The sequence below is a fragment of the Octopus bimaculoides genome, chromosome 3 (assembly GCF_046866305.1).
Source record: "Octopus bimaculoides isolate indiv1 chromosome 3, ASM4686630v1, whole genome shotgun sequence".
NCBI classification, from domain to species: domain Eukaryota; kingdom Metazoa; phylum Mollusca; class Cephalopoda; order Octopoda; family Octopodidae; genus Octopus; species Octopus bimaculoides.
Genome location: NC_142930.1, coordinates 6,457,178 through 6,480,226, shown reverse-complemented (window position 1 = coordinate 6,480,226; position 23,049 = coordinate 6,457,178). Strand labels below are relative to the sequence as shown.

Sequence of the window (23,049 nt, the reverse complement as noted above, 5' to 3'; positions counted from 1 at the left end):
CTATGAGAGGAACGCTCTTCCGCAGTATAGTCTGTTCCAGTAGAACATCCACGTTAAATGGTGATAAATATTACCTCTTGGTATTAATACTGCCTCTGTCGCAAATATATATTTTTCAAATCAGTGTGTCCGCCATAAACTACTGTACCAGAGATGCCAACCCCTATCCCTCTCACTCTCTTTCTCTCTCACACACACGTGCGCGCACATATACACACACGAAGGTCAGCATCCTGGTTATGGCGAAAAAAGTATGCCACTAAAACTGCTGCCAGTTTTTAAATGAAAATAGTTTACTGGACGTGGTCCTGAATGAATTTGAACCATCAATGTGTTGGCTTGGGCATCCCTTATCACTATTACACTGGAAGTAAAGAATATATGCAAAAAAAGTGAACTATTCCCCCAAAATGGGCAATTCAGAGTATAAGCTATTATAAAATGCAAGAATATACTTGCCAGATCTTCTTCACTCACTTTTATAAATTGCCATATTACTAATTAATTTTTGCATGCTCGTACATGACATGTTCATCATTACTAAGAGCTCCTCTTTTGGTGATGAGGGTGAGATTACCCGAAGCATATGAAGTTAATAATCTGAATGATTCATTTTCTTCGTTTTTGCAAGTGTTGGAACTATTTTGCAAAAAAAAAAAAAAAATTATGCACATGCCGGATAAGAACATACGAAAGGGTATAACAAATTACCGATGGGAAAACCAGTCAACTTGTCGATGACTGTAGAACAATGAGTGAAGTTCTGAAACAGCAAGTCTCAGTTCAAAGCGGGCTCAAATGCGGCTAATATAGGCATTGAGCTAGCGAACGACAGTTCAGTTATGAAGTCGAGTCACTGATTCAGTTTTAATCGACACAATGACTTTCTTCTCGTACTTCAAATGATTTGAAAATATTATTAAAATCGAACCGAAGCACAAGGAAGATGCATGGCGAGTCAGGTTACTCTTGAGGAAACTTGGCACAAGAGAACACGAAATATTGCAATTTTCTTCTGCGAAAGAATACGGAAGATTCAACTTCTGACCAGACCGTACAACAACTGCCAGAAATCTTGGGCGAAGATTCATTGTTGTCCAGTATTCGATGCAAGAAACTGATTAAACAGGAAAGTGAACTCTATATCACTTATGCAGGTAGGGTCGATCTTGAATGCGACCAGTTCAAGTTATTAACCGTGTGTTACCCTAAACCTTACGAAACTCTTTAGAAGCCCCTCTGATGGCCTGCATTTGTAATTCAAAGGTACAACCAAGTCACACTGTGTCATGTTGATTCTGTCAGAGAATTACTTTTATGTAAATGTGTGTGTGTATGTGTGTGTGTGTGTGTGTGTGTGTGTGTGTGTGTGTGTGTGTGTGTGTGTGTGTGTGTGTGTGTGTGTGTGTGTGTGTGTGTGTGTGTGTAGACTACTCAGCCACTTGCACATTAAATGAATTCAGGGTTTGTTCAGGTAGTTATACAAAAACGATGGAAATACAGGTACAAGGGAAAGTAAAAATAAAAATAAAAATTCGAATGTGCAGTTATGAAAACAATACTCTTAGAGCAGCAGTCCACACTTTTTTTCCCCACGGACCGGGTGGATCACACGAATAACAAAACACAATAATGGTTTATTATACACATATAAAGCAAAAACAGTCAATATACGGTTGAAGTCTTAGTCACGAAAACGAAAAAAAAAAAACCAGCCTACTAGATGTAAAGATATGTGTAGAAAGCGAATATGAAAACAAAAATTTGCGCAAATGAACGGGGAAGGGGAGAAGACTTTCGGAAAATTCACAACATCCAATTTTTTCCTCATAACTTTCAGGAAAATGGATATATATTGATGAAATTTCATGGAAATACTGTTCAAATAACACAAATTACGATTATACAGACATTTGTGGGGGAAATGTTTTCCGAAGGGGTGGGGAGAGAATTGTCGAAAAGTTCACACGATCCGATTTTTTCCCTCATAACTTTCACGAAAATGGATATCTTTTAATGAAATTTTACAGAAATACGTTTCAAACAGCATAGATTACGATAATAAAGAAATTTGTGGGGAAAATATTTTTCCGATTGGGTAAGGAGAGAGGGGCAGCCAAGTGATACCTTCCTCTCTCCAATCGTTGCCGTCAAATAATTACCAACCAAGACGGAGATATGTATGTTTGCGCAAATTTTTGTTCCCATATTCGTTTTCTACACGCTTTTTTTTTTACACCTGTTATTCTCTTTTACTCTCTTTTACTTGTTTCAGTCTTTTGACTGCGGCCATGCTGCAGCACCGCCTTTGGTCGAGCAAATCAACCCCAGGACTTATTCTTTGGAAGCCTAGTACTTATTCTATCGGTCTCTTTTGCCGAACTGCTAACTTACGGGGACGAAAACACACCACCATCGGTTGTCAAGCTATGTTGGGGGGGGGGGGGGGGGGGACAAACACAGACACACAAACATATACACACACATACATATACATATATATATATATATATATACATATATACGACGGGCTTCTTTCAGTTTCCGTCTACCAAATCCACTCACAAGGCTTTGGTCGGCCCGAGGCTATAGTAGAAGACACTTGCTCAAGGTGCCACGCAGTGGGACTGAACCCGGAACCATGTGGTTGGTAAGCAAGCTGCTTACCACACAGCCACTCCTACGCCTATTAGACTGTTTTGTTTTTTTTGTTTTTTTTTTTCTTTTCGTTTTGGTGACCGGTCGCTAAACTAGATTCTGAAAGTTATGAGGAGAAAAAAAACGGATCGTGTGAACTTTCCGACAGTCCTCTCCCCATCCCTTCAGAAAACATTCTCCCCACAATTTTCTTTATAATTGCAATCTGTGCCAACTGAACGGTATTTCTATAAAATTTCGTCAATATATATATCCATTTTCCTGAAAGTTATGAGGGAAAAATCGGATCTTGTGAATTTTCCGAAAGCTCTCTCCCCACCCCACTCCCGTTCGTTTGCACAAATTTTTGTTTTCATATTTGCTCTCTGCACATTTTTTTTACACCTAGTATACAGTTATTTTTATTTTTCGTGACCGGGGCTAAAACTGTATATTGACCGCAAAACACGCCACAGACTGCGATTCGATAAAACAGAGATAGAATTTTTTTTTACTATTCTTTCTGTGCGGCTGCGTGGTTGTGGACTCCTTGTGTAGAGTGCATAGAATATACACTCTAAAATAATACGTTAAATGCATATAACGCAGGAGTGTGTGATAAGTAGCTTGCTTACCAACCACATGGTTCTGGGTTCAGGCCCACTGCGTGGCACCTTGGGCAAGTGTCTTCTACTATAGCCTCGGGCCGACCAAAGCCTTGTGAGTGGATTTAGTAGACGGAAACTGAAAGAAGCCCGTCGTATATATGTGTGTGTGTTTGTGTGTCTGTGTTTGTCCCCCCAACATCGCTTGACAACCGATGGTGGTGTGTTTATGTCCCCGTAACTTAGCGGTTCGGCAAAAGAGACCGATAGAATAAGTACTAGGCTTCTAAAGAATAAGTCCTGGGGTCGATTTGCTCGACTAAAGGCGGTGCTCCAGCATGGCCGCAGTCAAATGAGTGAAACAAGTAAAAGAATAGAAGAATAACACAATGTCACAGTGTATTTATTCCAGCTCCAGGACAGACAACTCCAGACCGGAAGAGGAAACTATATAAAAACGCATGCGTTAAATGAGTGCTTGTTGAATGGAGGCAACAAGTGCTTATGTAGAAACCAAAAGTGTATTTTAATAGATGAATTTTGTTCTTAAATGTATTTCTGTTATCAACATCCAAATTAATTGTTTCTTTTTCTAAAGCTTCCTTCAACTTGAAAGGATGGCAGAAGCAGATTCTGTTTTAATGGTGAGTGCTGTATTATTGGTTTTGTTTAAAACGCTTCTGATCGGTTGCCATAACTACCGCTTTAGCTTCTTTCTCCATATCAACAGTTACAATGACTTGAATGTCTGTTTCTTTGTTTACACATTTACGTTAGAAATAATTTATTTTGTTTAATTATTTTGATATGTGAAAAGGAAAATAAATCAAAACAAAACTAATTTTAATGAAACCATTTATTAAAAAAAATACGAGCATTTAAATCATGTACTTCATATAACAATATGTAATATAACTTATTAGTTTAATATTCAGTTGCTATTAATGTTTTTGTTGTTGTTGCCATAATTTTATTGTTGTTATTAAATACCTTTTGAGAAAAATATAAACAATTAAACTGTTTATATTCTCTCTCCTGTGATCTAAACTTTAAAAATGTGCATACCGAGCATAGCTTTCTCTATTTTATTTATTAAGTGTTGTAATAATGTTGCCCGAGTTACAAATAACAAAAGCTTTACTTTGTAACCTTGTACCTTTGTTCCATTCAGACATGTAATGCTATAGAGGTAACGTAAACTCTGGCATAAAAAAAAAAGAACCGAAACGTGGACACTCGAACTGCTAGTAGTAACCACTGAATTTTTTCAAGTCACATCCCACTGCCTTGAAAAGCAAATTAAGAACCTCAAATGATGTTGTCCGAGATAAACTGTGTGAAAAACCGGGATCTGCATGGCTAAATGCCTTTTCGTCTGTGAGGTGAAACACAGGGTTAGCAGCAGATACGAACGAGTGATATTCTAGGAGGATGCCCAAGAGTCAAAGAATATTTGGCTGTCCCTGCACATTTGCCACACATAAAAGTTTACTTTCTCTGTTAACCTTCCTGTTGTTCCACTGCACCTCTTGTGTGTCCATAGTTTTCATTGAGTATATCATGTGAAATTTCTATCTATACCTTTTTTATATATCCAGCAGAATCATTTTCCTGCAGAGCATAGTCCTGTCTGTTTTTCTGCTTACTAGAACTTTGGTTTTTGCTAAGCTCAGGTTTCGCTTCCATGCCTGGAATTTTTGTTCCAATTCTACTATCGATTCAGCTTTAATAACAAGGTCATCAGTATAAGGAGTTCCCACAAGCAATTGGTCTTACACTCCTCTTATGGTCAATCATCATCATCATCATCGTTTAACGTCCGCTTTCCACGCTAGCATGGGTTGGACGATTTGACTGAGGACTGGTGAAACCGGATGGCAACACCAGGCTCCAATCTAAATTTGGCAGAGTTTCTACAGCTGGATGCCCTTCCTAACGCCAACCACTCAGAGAGAGGACTATGATAAATACAAATGAACTGAGAATGGAATCCTGGTAAATCCCTACCTGCACACTAAATTCATTGCTGAACCCATGGCTGACTTCCACATTACTTACAACTGTAGATGCATGGCATATACTGCTGTCACAATCTATGTATCTATTCCTAGCTTCCACAGTAACCACCAGATCAAGGAGTGAGAGACCTTTTCAAATGCTTTCACCAAGTACAATGGCTTACTTTTTGCTCAATATTTCTGCAGTTACCTTACTATAAAGAGGACACCAGTAGCACTTATCTCTAGCACAAAACTAAGCAGCATTCTGTCTCGGTTAATTTCCTTCCTAACTGATTGAGCTCTTTGTATAACTTTCATGACTTGGGCCAACAATTTGCTACCTCTGGAATTGTCCACAAAACATCTCCTTTACCCTTGTAACAGTTGACTATGATGCTGCTACACTATTCATTGGTTATGATACCTTCCTATTCAGCCTGATTAACTATGTGTGATTAGACTGCCCTACTCTGGGCTGTGAATGTGTGTGTGTGCATGAGTTCATATTTCCCCTCACTTTCCCATGTGTTTACTGACTGTAAACAGCCTCACTGTCCACACACATTATTTTGCTTGCAGTCCACTGCAAAAGCTTGTTAAGGCTCCTTGACATGTTGCATGATCTTTGTAAATAAATGACTCATTCAAATAGTATCATATGTCCCTACTTGCAATATATAAACAAAGAAGTAACAATCAGCCACTGATCTTGCAAAAAGCTAAACTATTGGATTTAAGATCTTTGAAAGAGATTCATGTAGTAACAGTACTAAACAGTAATGTTTATAGCCACTTTTGCAAGACCACTGGCTGGTTGTCACTTCCTTGTTTATATATTGCAAGTAGGGATGGAAAGCTGCCATCTCTAGCAGGCTGGAATCCAGTACTGAGGATGGGTATGCACCCAGAAATCAGTTGTTCTGCTGGTCTTGCCACGCTAGTGGGGGAGTGGTTCACCCCCTTACTCAGGTTGTGTGTTACTAACGAGCTGGAAAAGATGTTTTACTGGGGTTAAAATGTAATAACATTGTTCTGCATGGAACAGCCATGTAAAAGTGGCAACAAACATTACTGCAAAGTAAATAAAAGTTCAGAGAATATTTGTAAGAAAAGATGTTCTTTCTTTTTTTTCTCTCTTTTGTCTAGGCTAAAATCTTTTACTATGGCCACCACAAGTATTTTGGTTGCTTTGAAACAACTGTCACCAATGGTCTTACCAAATATAACAATGATCCTATTCTGAAGTTCTACAAAGCTCTGGCCCCGCTTCTACAAGGTAAACGTTTTTCTTTTTGGCTGATACTAAGTAATTTGTGTCCGGTTAGGTGACTCACAGGAATAAATTGACAACTGGTAAACCTTAAGTCCAAAAGTCAAAATCTACTTTATTTTCTGAATTTGTTGTATAAGTACTGAAGAAGAGTTAAATTATTTGGTTAAAATAAAATTGTTAAAAAAATTGAATAGTCTTTTTAAAATGGGAGCCTTAATATTCAACATATAATAAAGTTTGTCATGGACAGAAGATTTTCAGTTTCTTCTGAAAATGTAGAGAAATTCTAGAAACTGTATGTGTATTTTGCCTAAACAGAATTTTTAGATATCATAATTTAATCTACTTCATTAGTTGTACTCAATATTGTTCAAGGGAGAATTTTTTCCATCCCTAACATTCTAGAGGCATTTTTCTACTGAACAAGCAATTTTTGCAGAGCAAACTCATAGTTCTGAAAAGTTCTCATTTTTTTGTTAATGTAAACAAGTAACTATTTTGTTTAAGTAACAAGGTGTTTGCATGATTTTTGGGGGTTAAAGATTTTTCTGGCCATGATGAAAACTGGAATTAATTTCAAGTCTTTTATCTAGAATACAGTCTTCCATAACATAATGTGAAAAAGTGTTGTCTAGTTGACTAATACCTGGAATTATGTATAATTCATGTCTTTTTGTTTTTTAACTTCAAATAGACACATACAAGTTAGTTATTCCTTTTTTAAAGGAAGTAAGATTTGTGAGAATTCATAATGTCAAAATTAAATTTGGGTTTAAGTTGTCAACTCGGAATAATTTTAAATTTTTGTTATTATGTGCCAACATGATCTGTAGTTGAGTATGAATGGCCAACCTGAGACATTCCATGTACACTTAAGTTTCATTACCTTAACAACATTTTCTTTTTCAACTATCATTTGAATGTCTTCAGACTTTCTGTGAAGTATTCAAAGTAGCAAATATGTATAGTTAACAGTAGATTTTGAAAACCCTGGATCTGTTACATAGCCCACTGGAACTGACTGGCCTTGCCATCATGTAAAAGGCCTTCACAACTGAATGCCTACTGCCCTGGGCCATTGGAAGTACCAGAATCATTTCTTTTGACTCATTGGAATATTCCTGTTTGTAAATTGCTATCTAGCACCTTTGGATGATCTCTACTCAACCGCTACTTGACTGCTACTCGTCAGCTACTCAACTCCTCTACCAACAACTCTACCACGGCCAGACTACCTTTATTTATATGTCTTGGGCGATCCTACTTCTTCGCTTGGGGGCGTCGACACAACAGTGTCATTGGTGGAATTTATAAAAGAGAGAAGGAATGAGTAATTACATGTCTTGATACTGCCTTTCATGTTTTCATCTATCATTCTTTGTTGGTGGTCTGAAAGTCTGTAATGTGACAGTATTTTTGATATTGATTTTTTACGAAATGTATGTTGACTTTGATGGTGGTAAAATCTATTCTTTTCATTAACATTTCAATCAGATTTTTTATTATTTTGGCATTGAACATATGTTCTGACAATTTTCATTTCAATTTAAGAATGTTTTTGTTTTTTTTCTGTGAACATCAGGAGTCTGTTTCTGGTAACTTGTCACCAACTGTCAATGCTATCAATTTAAACATTTTGAAACAAAATGAAAAATAACATACACCACAAGTTGGAGATGTTGTTGTAGTTAAATATACCACTAAACTAAGGTGTAAACATACACTGGTGTTATTCAGTCATCATCATCATCATCATCGTTTAACGTCCGCTTTCCATGCTAGCATGGGTTGGACGATTTGACTGAGGACTGGTGCAACCGGATGGCTACACCAGGCTCCAATCTAATTTGGCAGAGTTTCTACAGCTGGATGCCCTTCCTAACGCCAACCACTCAGAGAGTGTAGTGGGTGCTTTTACGTGTCACCCGCACGAAAACGGCCACGCTCGAAATGGTGTCTTTTATGTGCCACCCGCACAAGAGCCAGTCCAGGGGCACTGGCAACGATCTCGCTCGAAAACCCTACAAGGCCAGTCACGCGGTACTGGCAACGGTCACGCTCAGGATGGTACATCTTATGTGCCACCCGCACAAGAGCCAGTCCAGGGGCACTGGCAACGATCTCACTTGGCTTGCCGGGTCTTCTCACGCACAGCACATTTCCAAAGGTCTCGGTCAGTAGTCATCGCCTCGGTGAGGCCCAATGTACGAAGGTCTTGCCTCACCACCTCAGCCCAGGTCTTCCTGGGCCTACCTATTCCACGGGTTCCCTCAACTGTTAGGGAGTGGCACTTTTTCACGCAGCTATCCTCATTCATTCTCACCACATGTCCAAACCAGCGCAATCGTCTCTCTTGCACACCACTACTGACGCTTGTTATGTTCAGCTTTTCTCTCAAGATACTTACACTCTGATGGGTATGCACATTTACATTACACATCCAGCGGAGCATACTGGCTTCATTCCTTGTGAGCTTACGCATGTCCTCAGCAGTCACAACCCATGTTTCACTGCCATGTAGCATGGCTGTTCGTACACATGCGTCATACAGTCTGCCTTTTACCCTGAGTGAGAGTCCTTTTGTCGCCAGCAGAGGTAAGAGCTCTCTAAACTTGGCCCAGGCTATTCTTATTCTAGCAGTTACACTTTCAGCGCACCCACCCCCACTACTAACTTGGTCACCCAGATAGCGGAAGCTATCAACTACCTCTAGTTTTTCTCCCTGGAATGAGATAGAAGTTGTTTCCTGTTTGTTCACAGTGTTTATTGCACCTGAACATCTTCCACATACAAAGACTAACTTTGTAGTTAATCTGCCTTTGATATTGCTGCACCTCTTATGTGTCCATAGCTTGCACCGGGTACATCTTATAGAGTTACTACCTACTCCTTTACTGCATACTGAGCAGGGCCATCTACCTGAAGGGGTTTGTGTTTTATCTACCTTCCTACTTATTAGGATTTTGGTTTTTGCTAGGTTGACTCTAAGGCCCTTCGATTCTAGTCCTTGCTTCCACACCTTAAACTTCTCCTCTAGTTCTGATAGTGACTGCGCAATTAGTGCAAGGTCATCAGCATAGAGGAGCTCCCAGGGGCAACCTGTCTTGAATTCCTCTGTGATCACCTGGAGGACTATGATAAATAGGAGGGGGCTGAGGACGGAACCTTGGTGGACCCCTACCTCTACCCAGAATTCATTACTGTACTCATTTCCAACCTTCACCTTACTGACAGCATCTCTGTACATGGCTCGCACAGCTCTCACTAACCATTCTTCTATCCCAAGTTTCCTCATTGACCACCAGATAAGGGATCGGGGGACCCTGTCAAAGGCTTTCTCCATGTCAACGAAGGCCAGGTACAGAGGTTTATCCTTGGCTAGATATTTCTCCTGCAGCTGTCTCACTAGAAATATGGCATCAGTGGTGCTTTTACCTGGCACGAACCCAAACTGCATCTCATCTAAGTTGATTCGCTCCCTAATTAGTTGGGCTATGACCCTCTCCGTAACTTTCATAACCTGATCTAACAGCTTGATGCCTCTGTAATTATTAGTGTCTAAAGCGTCACCTTTACCTTTGTAGCAGTTTACTATGGTGCTGCTACACCAGTCATTGGGTATGACTCCTTCGTGTATCACCTGGTTCGTAATACGGGTGACTAGGCTGTAGCCAACATTGCCAGATATTTTGAGCATCTCTGCAGTGATTCCTGATGGGCCGGGGGCTTTCCCTGTCTTCATACTCTTAATTGCTTTATCTACCCTGGTACTGTCAACTCGGATAGCTGGTCCCTCTGTTGCGTCGACATACGGCAGGCTTTCTTTCTCCCATTCATTCTCTTTATTAAGCAATCTATCGTAGTGGCATCTCCAGACCTCTTTCTTTGCAGCCTCATTTAGTGCAAGTGTACCATCATCCATGTGAACACATTTCTCTCCTACAACATCACTATTCTCTGTCCTACACTGTCTTGCAACACGAAATACCTCGAGTCTTTGGTCCTCACGGCGCAGAACATTGGCAAATCTTTTCTTATCTGCTTCTCCTCTGGCTAAATAAACCTGTCGCCTAGCTTCCCTTCTGGCAGATTGGTACAATTCCCTGCTACCACCGTTCTTCCAGTCCTTCCAAGCCTGTTTCTTTTGTCTAATAGCCCCGTCTACATCCTTGTTCCACCACCACGTTACTCTGGGTCGAGAGGGGACTTTACACCAGCCACAGATCTGGTCTGTGGCTCTCAACAGGTTGTCCCGCAGAAATCTCCAATTGTCTTCCACGTTGTATGATGCTATATCCCCTTCTATTTCGTCTAAAATGAATATCTTGTGCAATGCATACAGAAAGGTAGTGAAAAATATTACTTTGAAGTAAAGTGATTGTGATTGATGCTATTGCCACCATTATAAGAAAACTTTAAATTGAACATGTGAGGATAGTATCTCATTGACATTTCATTCAAGATATGCAACTTGTTTAATAAACTACTAGAGTAGTTAATGTAACATTTCCTTTTTCTACACATGCTTATAAGTTTATTTGGATGTTTCTAATGGGTTGCTTTTGTTTGAACATATTGCTCCTGCAAATGTTGTTTTATTTTGTCCTCTGTCCCTGACATTCCATCCCTGACAGGGATGGAATGTCAGGGACGGAGAATAGGATAAACCCCAGCTATTCTTTCCCGTTTGATCAAGAATTTTCTGTTCCTTCAGATGTTCACTTCCTTATAAATATTTTCTACTAATTTGCTGCACAAATTTGGTTGAGATTTTAAAAAAAAAATTACATCATACTGATAATGAAGAAAATATTATCATTGAATCTTTATCTTCTAAAATCTTTCTTTCTTTTGAGACACAACAAAATCTATGCATTTCTTTTTGTTTTTTCCATAGGTCGGGTTCCAGAAAGTATGCATGCCTTTCAACAACTGAAAGACAAGGTAGACGTTAATTTGGGTTCAATCCTGGCTCTAATTTATGGTTACAAGAAGTTAAAGAATAATAGTAGGTGGAACTTTATTCTTCTTGTAAAATAGTTTTCCAACAATTAATTCCTTTTTATTTGCAGAGCACTCAGTGGTCTAATCATGATTTTTTTTCATCATTGTTGGTTTCTTCTCACCATACAAGACCTTCTGAACCTGGTTTGCCAGCCAAGAAACTGGGATACTCCTGTCAATTCAACCAATGAAGGATGTGTAGCTAGTTGTGTAGATATGTGTGTGCAGTGAAAAATGAGCATGGTATTATGTTTGTGGATCTTTTATTGAGGGCAAAGTACCAAATGTGTTTGGCTTTATGATGATATGGATCAAAGAAGAGTACTTTTTTTCAGTTCTAAGTGGGTTAGTATTGCAAAATCTGACTAATCTATTGATTATAACACAGGTTAAAGCTAAAAGTTCTCAGAAATCTTGTGGGTTGTTAATGGTACTTAATTTTGGTTGCCCAAGCAGGATTTTATTTCATGCATTCATGTTGTTGTTTAGTCTCCACATCAGCTTTGACTGACCAGACCAATAACAAAGTTGTTCAAACCTGACCATCCTGTCTTCTTGTCATTGTGTCTAGAACAGCATTGTTTATGATTACTGCATGTGATTTGAGGAAGATATGGTTATTATTTCTAGCAAGTTGAATGATCACATCAAAGCTCCCTCATTTCATACAGAGAGATAAATCATGAACTGAATCTAGTTAAAATTACAGATCTACAAAAGAAATGAATGTACTTTGCCTTTCAGTATTTTTAGGTTTTATACTTTTCTGATTTGTATACTGAAGGGAGAAAAATGAAGGAAGTTTATAAACATGTAACAGTATTTTAATGAGGGAAGTTTATAAACATTTAACAGTATTTTAATGAGGGAAGTTTATAAACATGTAACAGTATTTAAATTTTTATTATCTTTCATTGTAGATCGTGAAGAACTACAAGAACTTGACCGAAAACTAAAAGAGGAAAGAAAGCAGGCTGGTGAAAGGGTGTGTTGATTAAATTTGGTTTTTATAGGATTTTAAGAATGGAAGTAATACAGGAGTGCTTATAGCAGTAAATGAAACCTGCAATTTTCAAAAAAAGATGTAAACTATATGAAAATATTAATAACTATCTACATTGATACGAATGTATATTTTGGTATGTTTGATTCTGTGCATTGTATATATGTATGTATGTGTGCGTGTGTACAGAATCAAGTATACAGAAACATTAGCATCGATATAGATAGATGTTGATATTCTCATATAATTTATTTGTTTGTCTGAAAATTGCATATACTCACACACACACCCAATGTCTGATGAAAGCGTATCAAGACTGGTGCTATGAAAAGAAAACTCCAGTGCATATCAATTTCGCATTTAATCTCCATCACAATAGTTCCCTTCTTATGCCACACACTTTATCCAGCATTGTTTCCATTGATGGAAGCACTCCTAGAACTCTCTTGAAATCTTGTTCCTTTTAAGTGAAATTTGATGTTTGGAAAGATTCTTGGCCATAATAATCTTCAAGCCATGTCTTTTTACATACACACACACACACACATACTTTCTCTGCCATAGTCACTGATGGAACCTCTGTGTTGTGGTGAGATGACCACACTCTACACACATTACTTCCAAGCATTGCTGTAAACAATGGGAGTAAGTGAGAACTCTTTTAGTGCCTTTTTAACTTAACACACCGATTTCCACTCATTTGCTTATTTATTTTTGCTAAAATTTTCGTTGCGACTTTCAACATTTTCAATAGACGTTGACTCTGTCCGTTATTGGAATTGCGATAATGTTTTTTCTTGGTGAAGAATGTACTACCTACTACTAGTTAGTAACTTCAGACTAAGAGCAAATTAATCTGGAAAAGAAAGATATGGAAGCTCAAAAGTCTATTGAACAGTCACAGATATAGAGATGTTCTAATTAAAGCATCAAACAAGGAGGAAGAGACAGATGTAGAACATAGAGGTTAACTGGAAGTTCTTACAGGACAACCTATTGAGGACTACAGACCAAATCTGTTATCGGTGCAAAGTTCCAACGAGACTAAAGATGACATGGTAGTGGAATGGTGAAGTAGACAGAGCCATGAAAACAGAGACTGGCATGAAAGGATTGGAAGAATGAGGGTAGAAGAGGATACCAAGTAGCTAAAAGAGGAACTACACAATAGATTTGTTTGGCCATGGGAAGGGCAAAAAGGAGGAGTTTTGCCAATGTTCTACAACATGAGGACCAGAGGCATGAACTGATCTCTCTCTTAAAAACACATGTCACTTATCACTCGCTCTCGCTCTCTCTCTCTCTCTCTCTCTCTCTCTCTCTCTCTCTCTCTCTCTCCCTCTCTCTCTCTCTCTCTCTCTCTCTCTCTACTAACGCCCGTTCCCTCTTTCTTTACGGAAATTGCTGAATTGATGTAAACAAAGACATGTTGACCAGCTGACTACTGGTTGATAATCAGTAGGGAAAGAGGTAGATAGAGAGAGAGTGTGAAAGAGATAGACAGAGAGAGAGATGGGGAAGGGAGGGGGAAAGAGGCTGTCACTGACTAACGTCCGATTGTCAAGCGATTGTCAAATGATTTGGCATTTAGAGAACTTGTACCGAATGATCGCCGCCAGTTCTTCTCTCAGCACATACTATGTCATTTATGCACACTCACATTGCACAGCCAATGGAGCATTCTCACCCACCTCATTTTCCCCAGTCTTTTCCTGTCCTCTGCTTTTCAGGCCCATGTCTCACTACCAGGCAACATTGCAGTTCTGCTGCAAGTATCATACAAGCTGCCTTTTATTTTGTGGGAAAAGACCTTGGTTGCCAGTAGTAGTAGCTCCCTGAACTTTCTCAAACCCTTTCTTACTCTGGCTACTAAAGTTTCAGAGCAACCACCTTCTTTGCTGATAACATCTCCCAGGTAACAAAAGCTATTAACTACTAATTAGCCATCCAGGCATTCAAGGTACTCTATTTCCAGTGTGTTGACAGAATATACTGCTCTACTGCATCTGTCACATAGGAAGCTTAATATTGCTCTGTTAGTCTGCCAGTGATTCCACTCCATCTCTTGTGCATCCCAAGTTTACACTGGGTGCAGCCTTTTCTGTAGAGTGAGCAAGACCATTTCCTCAAAGACACCAGAGTTCTGTCTTCTTTCTTACATACTAAAACCTTTGTATGCGCATGTATTTAACTTGCCCCTTTGGTGAGTTTGTGTGACACTGCTGAATTGTTGGAGTGTTTTATCAATAGAAACTTCTTTTGCTCAAATGGGTTTTGTTTCTAACAATTATTGTTTTTATTATACATTACTGTTGTACTGTATTAAAAAGTAGTCTTTTTCTTCAGAGTCTTTTTTATGCTGGAACTTTGCTGTTCTTGATTGAAAAATATGATAAATCAAAAGAATATCTTGACAGAGCACTAAAGCTGAATGAACAAAATAAGCAGGTAAGTTTTCTCAGAAAGCTGCACTGTTTTATTGTTGCTGTTTCTATTGCTGTTGTTTCTTCCATATCGAGTCTCAGCTATGTATCAAGATTCCTGCCATATTCAAAGCTATATATTGTGACACATGATTATTACAAAGTGAAAAAATCTAATTTTGTTAATAGAAGAAGTAACAACTGCTCAAATTTCTTTCATACATTTCTTAAATCTAGCTATAGTACTCTTGTTAAGCTTGAGAATATTTGTTTAATGTTGTGTGATTGATGCTCCTAAGTCACGCAGTCATGAAAAATAAAGCCTTTTACTTTGTTGATGATAAATGCTTATATATAGAATCATTAACGTAGAAGCTACTTCAATAAAATGTGCTAATATATTTACCCTTGTAATTTTGGCTCTCTTGCTCAATCAAGCTCTGTAACTAGAGGTCGTTTTCTGTCAACATGTGAAATTTCACTATAGTGACCAGAAAATTCCAGGTGTAAAATATTGGGTCATTCCATAAATAATGCAGTTTTTTTTTTATACTTCTTTTATTTTTCAAAATTAAGATAATCTAAAATTTACTTTCCTTCATTTTCTACAGTGCTCTTCCATCTATCTGGTAGTCTTGTAAGGCCCCTCTTCTAAAATTTACTTGTCTGTGACGAAAAATGCTCCTCCTGTACTGTTCTGACCTCATCTACAGAATTCATATTTTTTCTGTCGAAATGATTTTAAGACTGTGGAATAAGTGATAATCAAATGGGGCAATGTCCAGCAAATATGGTGGGTGGGGCATCATTTCCCATTCAAACTGCTCTAGCCTTTGGAATGTGGCTGAGCATTATTCTGATGGAAGAAGACCTTTCGTCTTGAAACCAAAGATGGTCGTTTTCCTTCAAGCGCTGACTTAAGCTTCTCACAGTAGATCTCCTTTGTTATCATTTAGTTTGGGTTTAAAAGTTCAAAGTGGACTAAACCTTTCATACTGATAACAACACCTTACCTGGGTGAAGGCCTTCTTTAGCCTGGGGTGCCGGTGTTTCTCCTTTCCCTACCCACTGTCTTTCACACTTAACATTTTTATAGAGAACCAATTTCTCATCACCAGTCACTATTTGGTCTAAAAAAGATTCTTTCATGAGATGTGACACCAAGAAGAGCACACATTCATTCGCTGCACGCAATTAGACTCGGAAAGTTTGTGATGAACCCATTGACCCAATTTGCAGACTTTTCTGATGGCACACAGGTGTTGATGAATGGTTGAGAGACCAAATTCAAGTTTTTCTGCTAGTTCATCAACAGTTACGATGGGATTTTGTTCCACCAGGGTTTGCAAGACATTCTCATGAGCTCTACAGATCTTTCAGGACGAGGCTCATCTTCTAGGCTGTAGTTTCTGACTTGAAATTTCTGGAACCACCATTCACACTGGCTTACGCTTATTGTCCAATCTCCATATACTGCATTAATATTCTTTGCACTCTTTGTGTTGTTGCCTTTATTGAACTCATAAAGCTAAATGTGCTGAATATGCTCCTTTGCCACTTCCATTATAGCTTTGAAAAAATAACTGTTAAAATCGAACTGCACTCTTCAAAACTTGCACTAAGAATAAGGACAAGGTAAAATTACTACCTGCTTTTATAGCAAGTTGATGCAGGTAATTTATCTCATCCCCCTCCGACTTTTAGTTCATGCAATTGAAAAAAAACACATTATTTATGGGATGAGCCAATATGTTTTGGTAAAACATCAAAAGTCAGTCAAAACAAGTTATAAAATGAAGCAATAATCCAGAAACCTCAAAATAAACTAAGTAATAGCTAAGTATTTATATTTGTATGGCAATGCTTATCATGCAGAAAAAGATTTCAATTCAATGTGAAAATCAATCATCATCATCATTTAACATCCATTGTCCATGCTGACATGTGTTGGACAAATTGACTAGGGCTGGAAGGCTGCACCAGACACCAGTCTGATTTGCCATGATTTCTACAGCTGGATGCCAACCACTCTGAGAGTGTAATGGGTGCATCCTTTTATATATTCTTCTTTCCATAACTAAGTATAAACATTGTTGTTCCACTTTAAAAAGATCAACATGGCATGATTGTTTTAGATATAACTAATTATTGTACAATGATGCTTCAGCTGAAAGCTAAAGAGCTGAACTTTCACATGATATTTAATAATAGAAAGGAGAAAGTCTCATGCAATTCTAACCACATTGTTCACTCACTACATTAGATTGAGCCATTTGGCTGTGAGTGGATATTAACATACCACCATAAAATATTAAGACACTTGTAGAGAAAAATATTTTAGTGGATGTGGTTTGGGATAACAAGTTAATGGTTACTGAGTTTAAATCCTCAGTAGGCATTTTATTATCTCTGGGCAAAAGACTTAATTCTTCATTTCTTTGTTTACCTAGTGAACAGGAATGGGTACCAAAACTTCAGGGAAAGTTACTTGCAATATATTAAAATCTTATCCAGGGGAGATTGTTTCTTATCTATTTAACACTCCAGAAACCTGAGTTAATCAAGGTCCAAGAAACGATTTATATTTTATTTAAATGCACTTGAGTTTTTTTCAAGGATATCTACAAGTATAGGAGGCAACTAAAGAATTAAACTAAAAAGTATAATTTTTTTTTTTTGCTTTGTTTTTTATAAAGTGTTGTAAGTAAATGTTCCTTGTATACTTTGCTTTTCTAGTCTTTAGCACTAAAAGGTTGGTTAGAACTGGAATCTGGCAAAGACCCACATGGTAAAAGGGCTTTCAAATATTTTGATGAAATTACTCGAATGTAAGTGCATTTTAATTTTTGTGTATGATGAATATCCAATAGAAAAAGTAAATATTGTAGAGCTGGTGTTTAACTTTAGAATTCTCAGCAAAATCAATAGTAGTATCCAGTGTTTTGTGAGGAATATGAAGATAAATTGACAATTTTAAATTAACAAAATTTAATGTAAATAGATATGTTAGTAGCTTCAAAATTCAGATACCATGCACTTCGAAAAGTCAGGTATCTCCCTTAAGAACTGCATACATCACAAAATTAAACATTCTATATAAATAATAGCCTTTGCAATGAGATCATCTACTGTCTCTATATGTGTTTATTTATTGTTACAAATGCTAGTTTTCTTGTGATGGGGAAAATAATTTGAGTTCTACATAGTTGCTTTATATTTCTGTCACTACAATTAATCACGTACTACCAGCTAACCACAATCAATCTTTTTAATGATTGTACCCTGACTTAGTTTGGCTTTAATCTCTTGAAACTTGGTCTTTATTTAGATTGTGATATAATTAACATTTACAACTATAAAAAAAAATAAAAAGAAACACTTGTTGATGACTCTAACATGTATTAGCTACTATTTAGTCTGTTAAACTTTGAACAATCTGAATCACAAGCAACCAACCCTGGGCAGAGGGCTATCTGTCCTTGCAAACAATTTCCCTACTGTTATTGGCATAGCAGAACATTATAGCCTTTTGTTTTACTTCAAATATGTTTTAACATACCAGCTGGCTCTGATTGCTTTGTTTGTCACTGAATTTGTAAGATCCTATGCTCAATGCAGAGTGTATGTAATGAATATAGTAGACCTGGTAAGCAACAAAGCAGATAGAAATATTGGTCTGCTTTCTGATCACAAGCTCTCATTTAATTGGGTTTTGGCTCAAACTTCACAAAATTGAGTGTTCAGGTAGGAGTAAAAAGCAAGTTTGTTTGTTTATTTATTATCAAACTTATCCATTGACTCTGGAGAGAAAACTTCAGTTTAATGTACTACATTTTCATGTAATTAATTTGATTTGATTATATTCTCGTTTATTTGTTTCCTTTGCTGTTAAATATTAAACTACAGTTTAAATTAAGCATTAACCACACTAATTCACCACTACTTTAGTTTAAGAGGTCTCTATGACATGGAGGACATTGCTTTTTCTTTAGGCTCCTAGGCATGATAAAAATATGAGAATCTTGGCAACATGTCATGAAATTCAATTAATTTAGGCTACATTCTATTGATGGAAACCAAAATGTCATTCTTGTCCAAGACCAAAATGTTGGTTCCCTATTCATGTGTCTTTTGCTGATAAGAACAATTAGGAAGGCATTCCTGGTCTTGTATTTTGTTTGGTAGTGGTACAAATCTGAATGCTGTCTTCTATTCTGAGAATGACAGAAGGTCTTTTCTTTTATATATTCATACAATTGTTTCTCTATTTCCGCAGGTCTGATGGTGCTAATGAGGTCAATGCCTTTTTGGGTTTGATTCGATGTTTTATGGCCCGCTGCAGCTTCAATAAGGCATTAGAAATTGCTAATCAGCTCATTGTTGGTCGTTCTGACTTTCTTCCAGCCCTAGAGGAAAAAATGAAGATACAACTAGCGTTGAAAGACTGGGATCAAGCAGTAGAAACTGCATATCTGTAAGTTCTCACTTTTCAAGTTCTGCTTTTTGTTTTTATAATTATTTCTTTTATTTATTTAGTAATTTTACTCCATATTTACTTGTTAGGTCAGTCAATATTTAAAAAGAATAACTTATTCAAATAGAAATTACTATTCTTACCTAAAATTTTCCTACCTTTTTTCCCCTTCTAATTTGAAGAAGATAATAGCAACAACATTCACATCATCATCATCGTTTAACATCCGCTTTCCATGCTAGCATGGGTTGGACGATTTGACTGAGGACTGGTGAAACCAGATGGCTACACCAGGCTCCAATCTGATTTGGCAGAGTTTCTACAGCTGGATGCTCTTCCTAACGCCAACCACTCCAAGAGTGTAGTGGGTGCTTTTACATGCCACTGGCATGAAGGCCAGTCAGGAGGTACTGGCAACAGCCACGCTCGAAATGGTGTATTTTACGTGCCACCTGCACAAGAGCCAGTCCAGCGGTACTGGCAACAAACCCGCTCGAACATCTTTTCACGTGCCCAAGTGCCAGGAAGACGATGTTGGTAACGATCACGCAATGAAAATGAATTTTGGAATGAATAAATTAATTTTCTGTTTCTCAGTTATTTCATTTAAAAATACTCTAGAACTTTTTTATAAATACAAGAACTGTTACCCAGCAATATTTTTTGAAGAGGTGTCACCTTTGTAGCATATCAATTGCAAATCATCTAAACTTTTACAATATTAATATTCAACCATGTGAAAAAATTTAAGACTATAACTTTGAAGATTTATATGATAATTTTTATTGATATTTGTTCTGGTTGTGTTTCATTTATTTTGCTACATTTCAGGGCTCTAGATATAGATCAGTTCAATATTGAAGCATTAACCATAATTACTCTCTATCATCTGTGTTGTTTAGGAGACTATAACGAAGTAAGTGTGATTTTTCACTAATTTCATATATTTATCATCTTTAGAAAGGTTAATTTTATAAGCTGAAAAGGTCCTTTTAGAATGCTGGGTTACAGAAGACTGGTTAATAAGTCATTTGAAAAGATTGCCATTATATTATACCATATTGAAGATAATGAAAATTTACTCTTCTTCATTTAAAAGCAGTAGATACATGATGGAAGGAGATAAATAAGAAGTAACGATAGCGTGCTAGAACAAAAGAACAAGAAGACTGGCATAAGAAAGGAAGGATACAGACAGTGGGTCATGGGAGGGGGTGAGTGTGTGGATGCTTTCAGGGAAGTGTTTCAGGGGTGATAAACAGGTGGAGGTAGAGGTTAACGTAATGAGTGATGAAGAAGGGTCGGGGGTGCAGATGATAGGAAATACTGATAATGATCAGCAAGGTCGAGAGAGGAATCCTGACGATTGGGCTACCCAGGATTTTCTTGCATCTAGCCCATGTCTGCACAAAACTGGAGTAAAAACCAGACTGGATTATTTTTATGTGCAACTCCACTGTCCCCCAAGACAAAAGGAGGCCAACAACAACAAGTGGGATTGCTATAATTGATTAAGCTTCTTGAAGGCAGTGCCATAACATAACCAGAGTGCAGTAACTGAAACCAGTTAAAGAACAAATGAAAATTGATAAATTTCATATGTATTCTCCATGTATTCTACTCAACTTCATATTAATATTACAATTTCTTATTGCTTTACTTGGTAGGCTTCAGGATATCTTGAGAGGTTGCTGAATAGCTTGAATAAAGTTGAACAGTCAAGCTACTCCATATACCATAAGAGGGCATCACTTTTCTCCCGAATTGTAAGTGAAGAATTTTATTTTGATTTGTAGTTGCATTCTGTTTTAAGAGAAACATTGGACCACTTAGTAAAAAAATAACTGTTTACAGCAAAACAGCTCCCATTGCATACGATGTATTACTCAGCATGTCTTAAGCCTGTTTTAAAGCAGATACCTTTATCTCTTCATAGTTTGAATGTATATTCATATTAATATTACAGCCATGTATCGTGGTTAAATTCATTTTGCAGCCACATTGTCATGAGCTCAATCTCACTTTACAGCCCCTTAAGTGTTTCCAGCTGTAGCTCCCAAGATGTTCTATCAAATTTTGAGAGTGGAAATTAGTTGAGGTAAACTGTGCTGAAGGCTGTTTTATATATATATATAATGTTTGTGGAGGCGCAATGGCCCAGTAGTTAGGGCAGCGGACTTGCAGTCATAGGATCGCGGTTTTGATTCCCAGACCGGACGTCGTGAGTGTTCATTGAGCAAAAACACCTAAAAGCTCCACGAGGCTCCAGCAGGGGATGGTGGCGAACCCTGCTCTACTCTTCCATCACAACTTTCTCTCACTCTTACTTCCTGTTTCTGTTGTGTCTGTAATTCAAATGGCCAGCCTTGTCACACTGTTTCACGCTGAATATCCCCGAGAACTACGTTAAGGGTACACGTGTCTGTGGAGTGCTCAGCCACTTGCACGTTAATTTCATGAGCAGGCTGTTCTGTTGATCAGATCAACTAGTAAGTTAAAACTCTATTTCTCTCTCTCTCCAAAATATTTCAGTGTGGCCGCAATGAATTGATTCTACAACACACACATACATTAGCCCAGTGCTCTGTTGAAGAAGGTAACTGCAATGCTGAATACATGAGGGAAGTAGCTTACCAGTTTCTTCTAAGTGGAAAAATCAAAGAAGCTATGGAAAATTACAAAGAGACAATTAAGCTGGATGAAACCCACCTACCTGCAGTCACTGGTATAATCTTTCATATGATTTTATTCAACCAGCAGTTATGTCATTGCTCAAGTTAAAAAATAACTTTAATAAATTATACTAGTGTTTAAAAACTTTTGTACTCTTGCTCCACCTTTGGAAATACATCATCCCTCACATTTTGACTTTCATTAGGATTTCAGAAGGACTTTTATAATGCCTAAGAGTATATTTTAGACCAAGCTACATGTTAGAAAGTGTTTGTTTTGTTTTCTAAGCATAATCATGTACATACTGCTCAATTTGTATTGTGTTTTGTACTTGAAAGTTCTGTCAAAATTAACTTATGCCAAAATACATTTGTTGATAGATTATATGACTGAAAAATAGTGGGTTTTTGTTATTAGAGAAAACTACTTGGCTCAACAAAGTTTCTGTGCAACATGCATGTGGTCATTTGCATTTTGAAAAGCCACCAAAATAAATTCTATATCAATTATCTTGCTCTTGAATCATCTTGGAGAACCTATTTCTTCCACAATATCAACCTGCAACAGGGTAAGAAATCTCAATAAAATCACTTTGAAATCCTCCAGATAGGCACCTATTTATTTGGAATTCTTGGATTGAAATAAACTTTAATGTATAAAGAAATGTGGCAATAATTTCTGTGAAAATAAGAAGCTCTGTAAATGTTAGAAGAATGGATAATCAATCATTGAATTTTGTTATAGGACTTAAAAGTGTTCACTTCTGGTCACAAGTAGACTCATTATCATCTATTATAAGAGAGCCTTATTTTGTCACAATCAATTTTTTTTCCCAAATCATTCATCAAAAAAGCAAACACACTCACAAAGAAAACACAAGCACAAAATAAGACCATGGTTTTAAATCTTTTGTTCCATTACATACCAATAATGTGGAAGTCTAGAAACCTCAGGGCT

General features: G+C 37.4%; 1 protein-coding gene across 1 annotated transcript in view; it reads left to right on the top strand.

Annotated features, from left to right (window-relative positions):
* Positions 1-3,710: 3,710 nt before the first annotated feature.
* Positions 3,711-23,049, top strand: part of LOC106872545 (tetratricopeptide repeat protein 21B) — a 71,719-nt gene continuing 52,380 nt past the window's right edge. The window contains exons 1-10 of the mRNA XM_089348523.1: positions 3,711-3,886; positions 6,389-6,518; positions 11,413-11,523; positions 12,440-12,504; positions 14,869-14,970; positions 17,682-17,773; positions 19,222-19,419; positions 20,251-20,335; positions 21,087-21,185; positions 21,952-22,144. Of these exons, the coding sequence (XP_089204649.1) occupies positions 3,860-3,886; positions 6,389-6,518; positions 11,413-11,523; positions 12,440-12,504; positions 14,869-14,970; positions 17,682-17,773; positions 19,222-19,419; positions 20,251-20,335; positions 21,087-21,185; positions 21,952-22,144 (1,102 nt within the window). The 5' untranslated portion in view covers positions 3,711-3,859. The remainder of the gene's footprint in view (positions 3,887-6,388; positions 6,519-11,412; positions 11,524-12,439; positions 12,505-14,868; positions 14,971-17,681; positions 17,774-19,221; positions 19,420-20,250; positions 20,336-21,086; positions 21,186-21,951; positions 22,145-23,049) is intronic.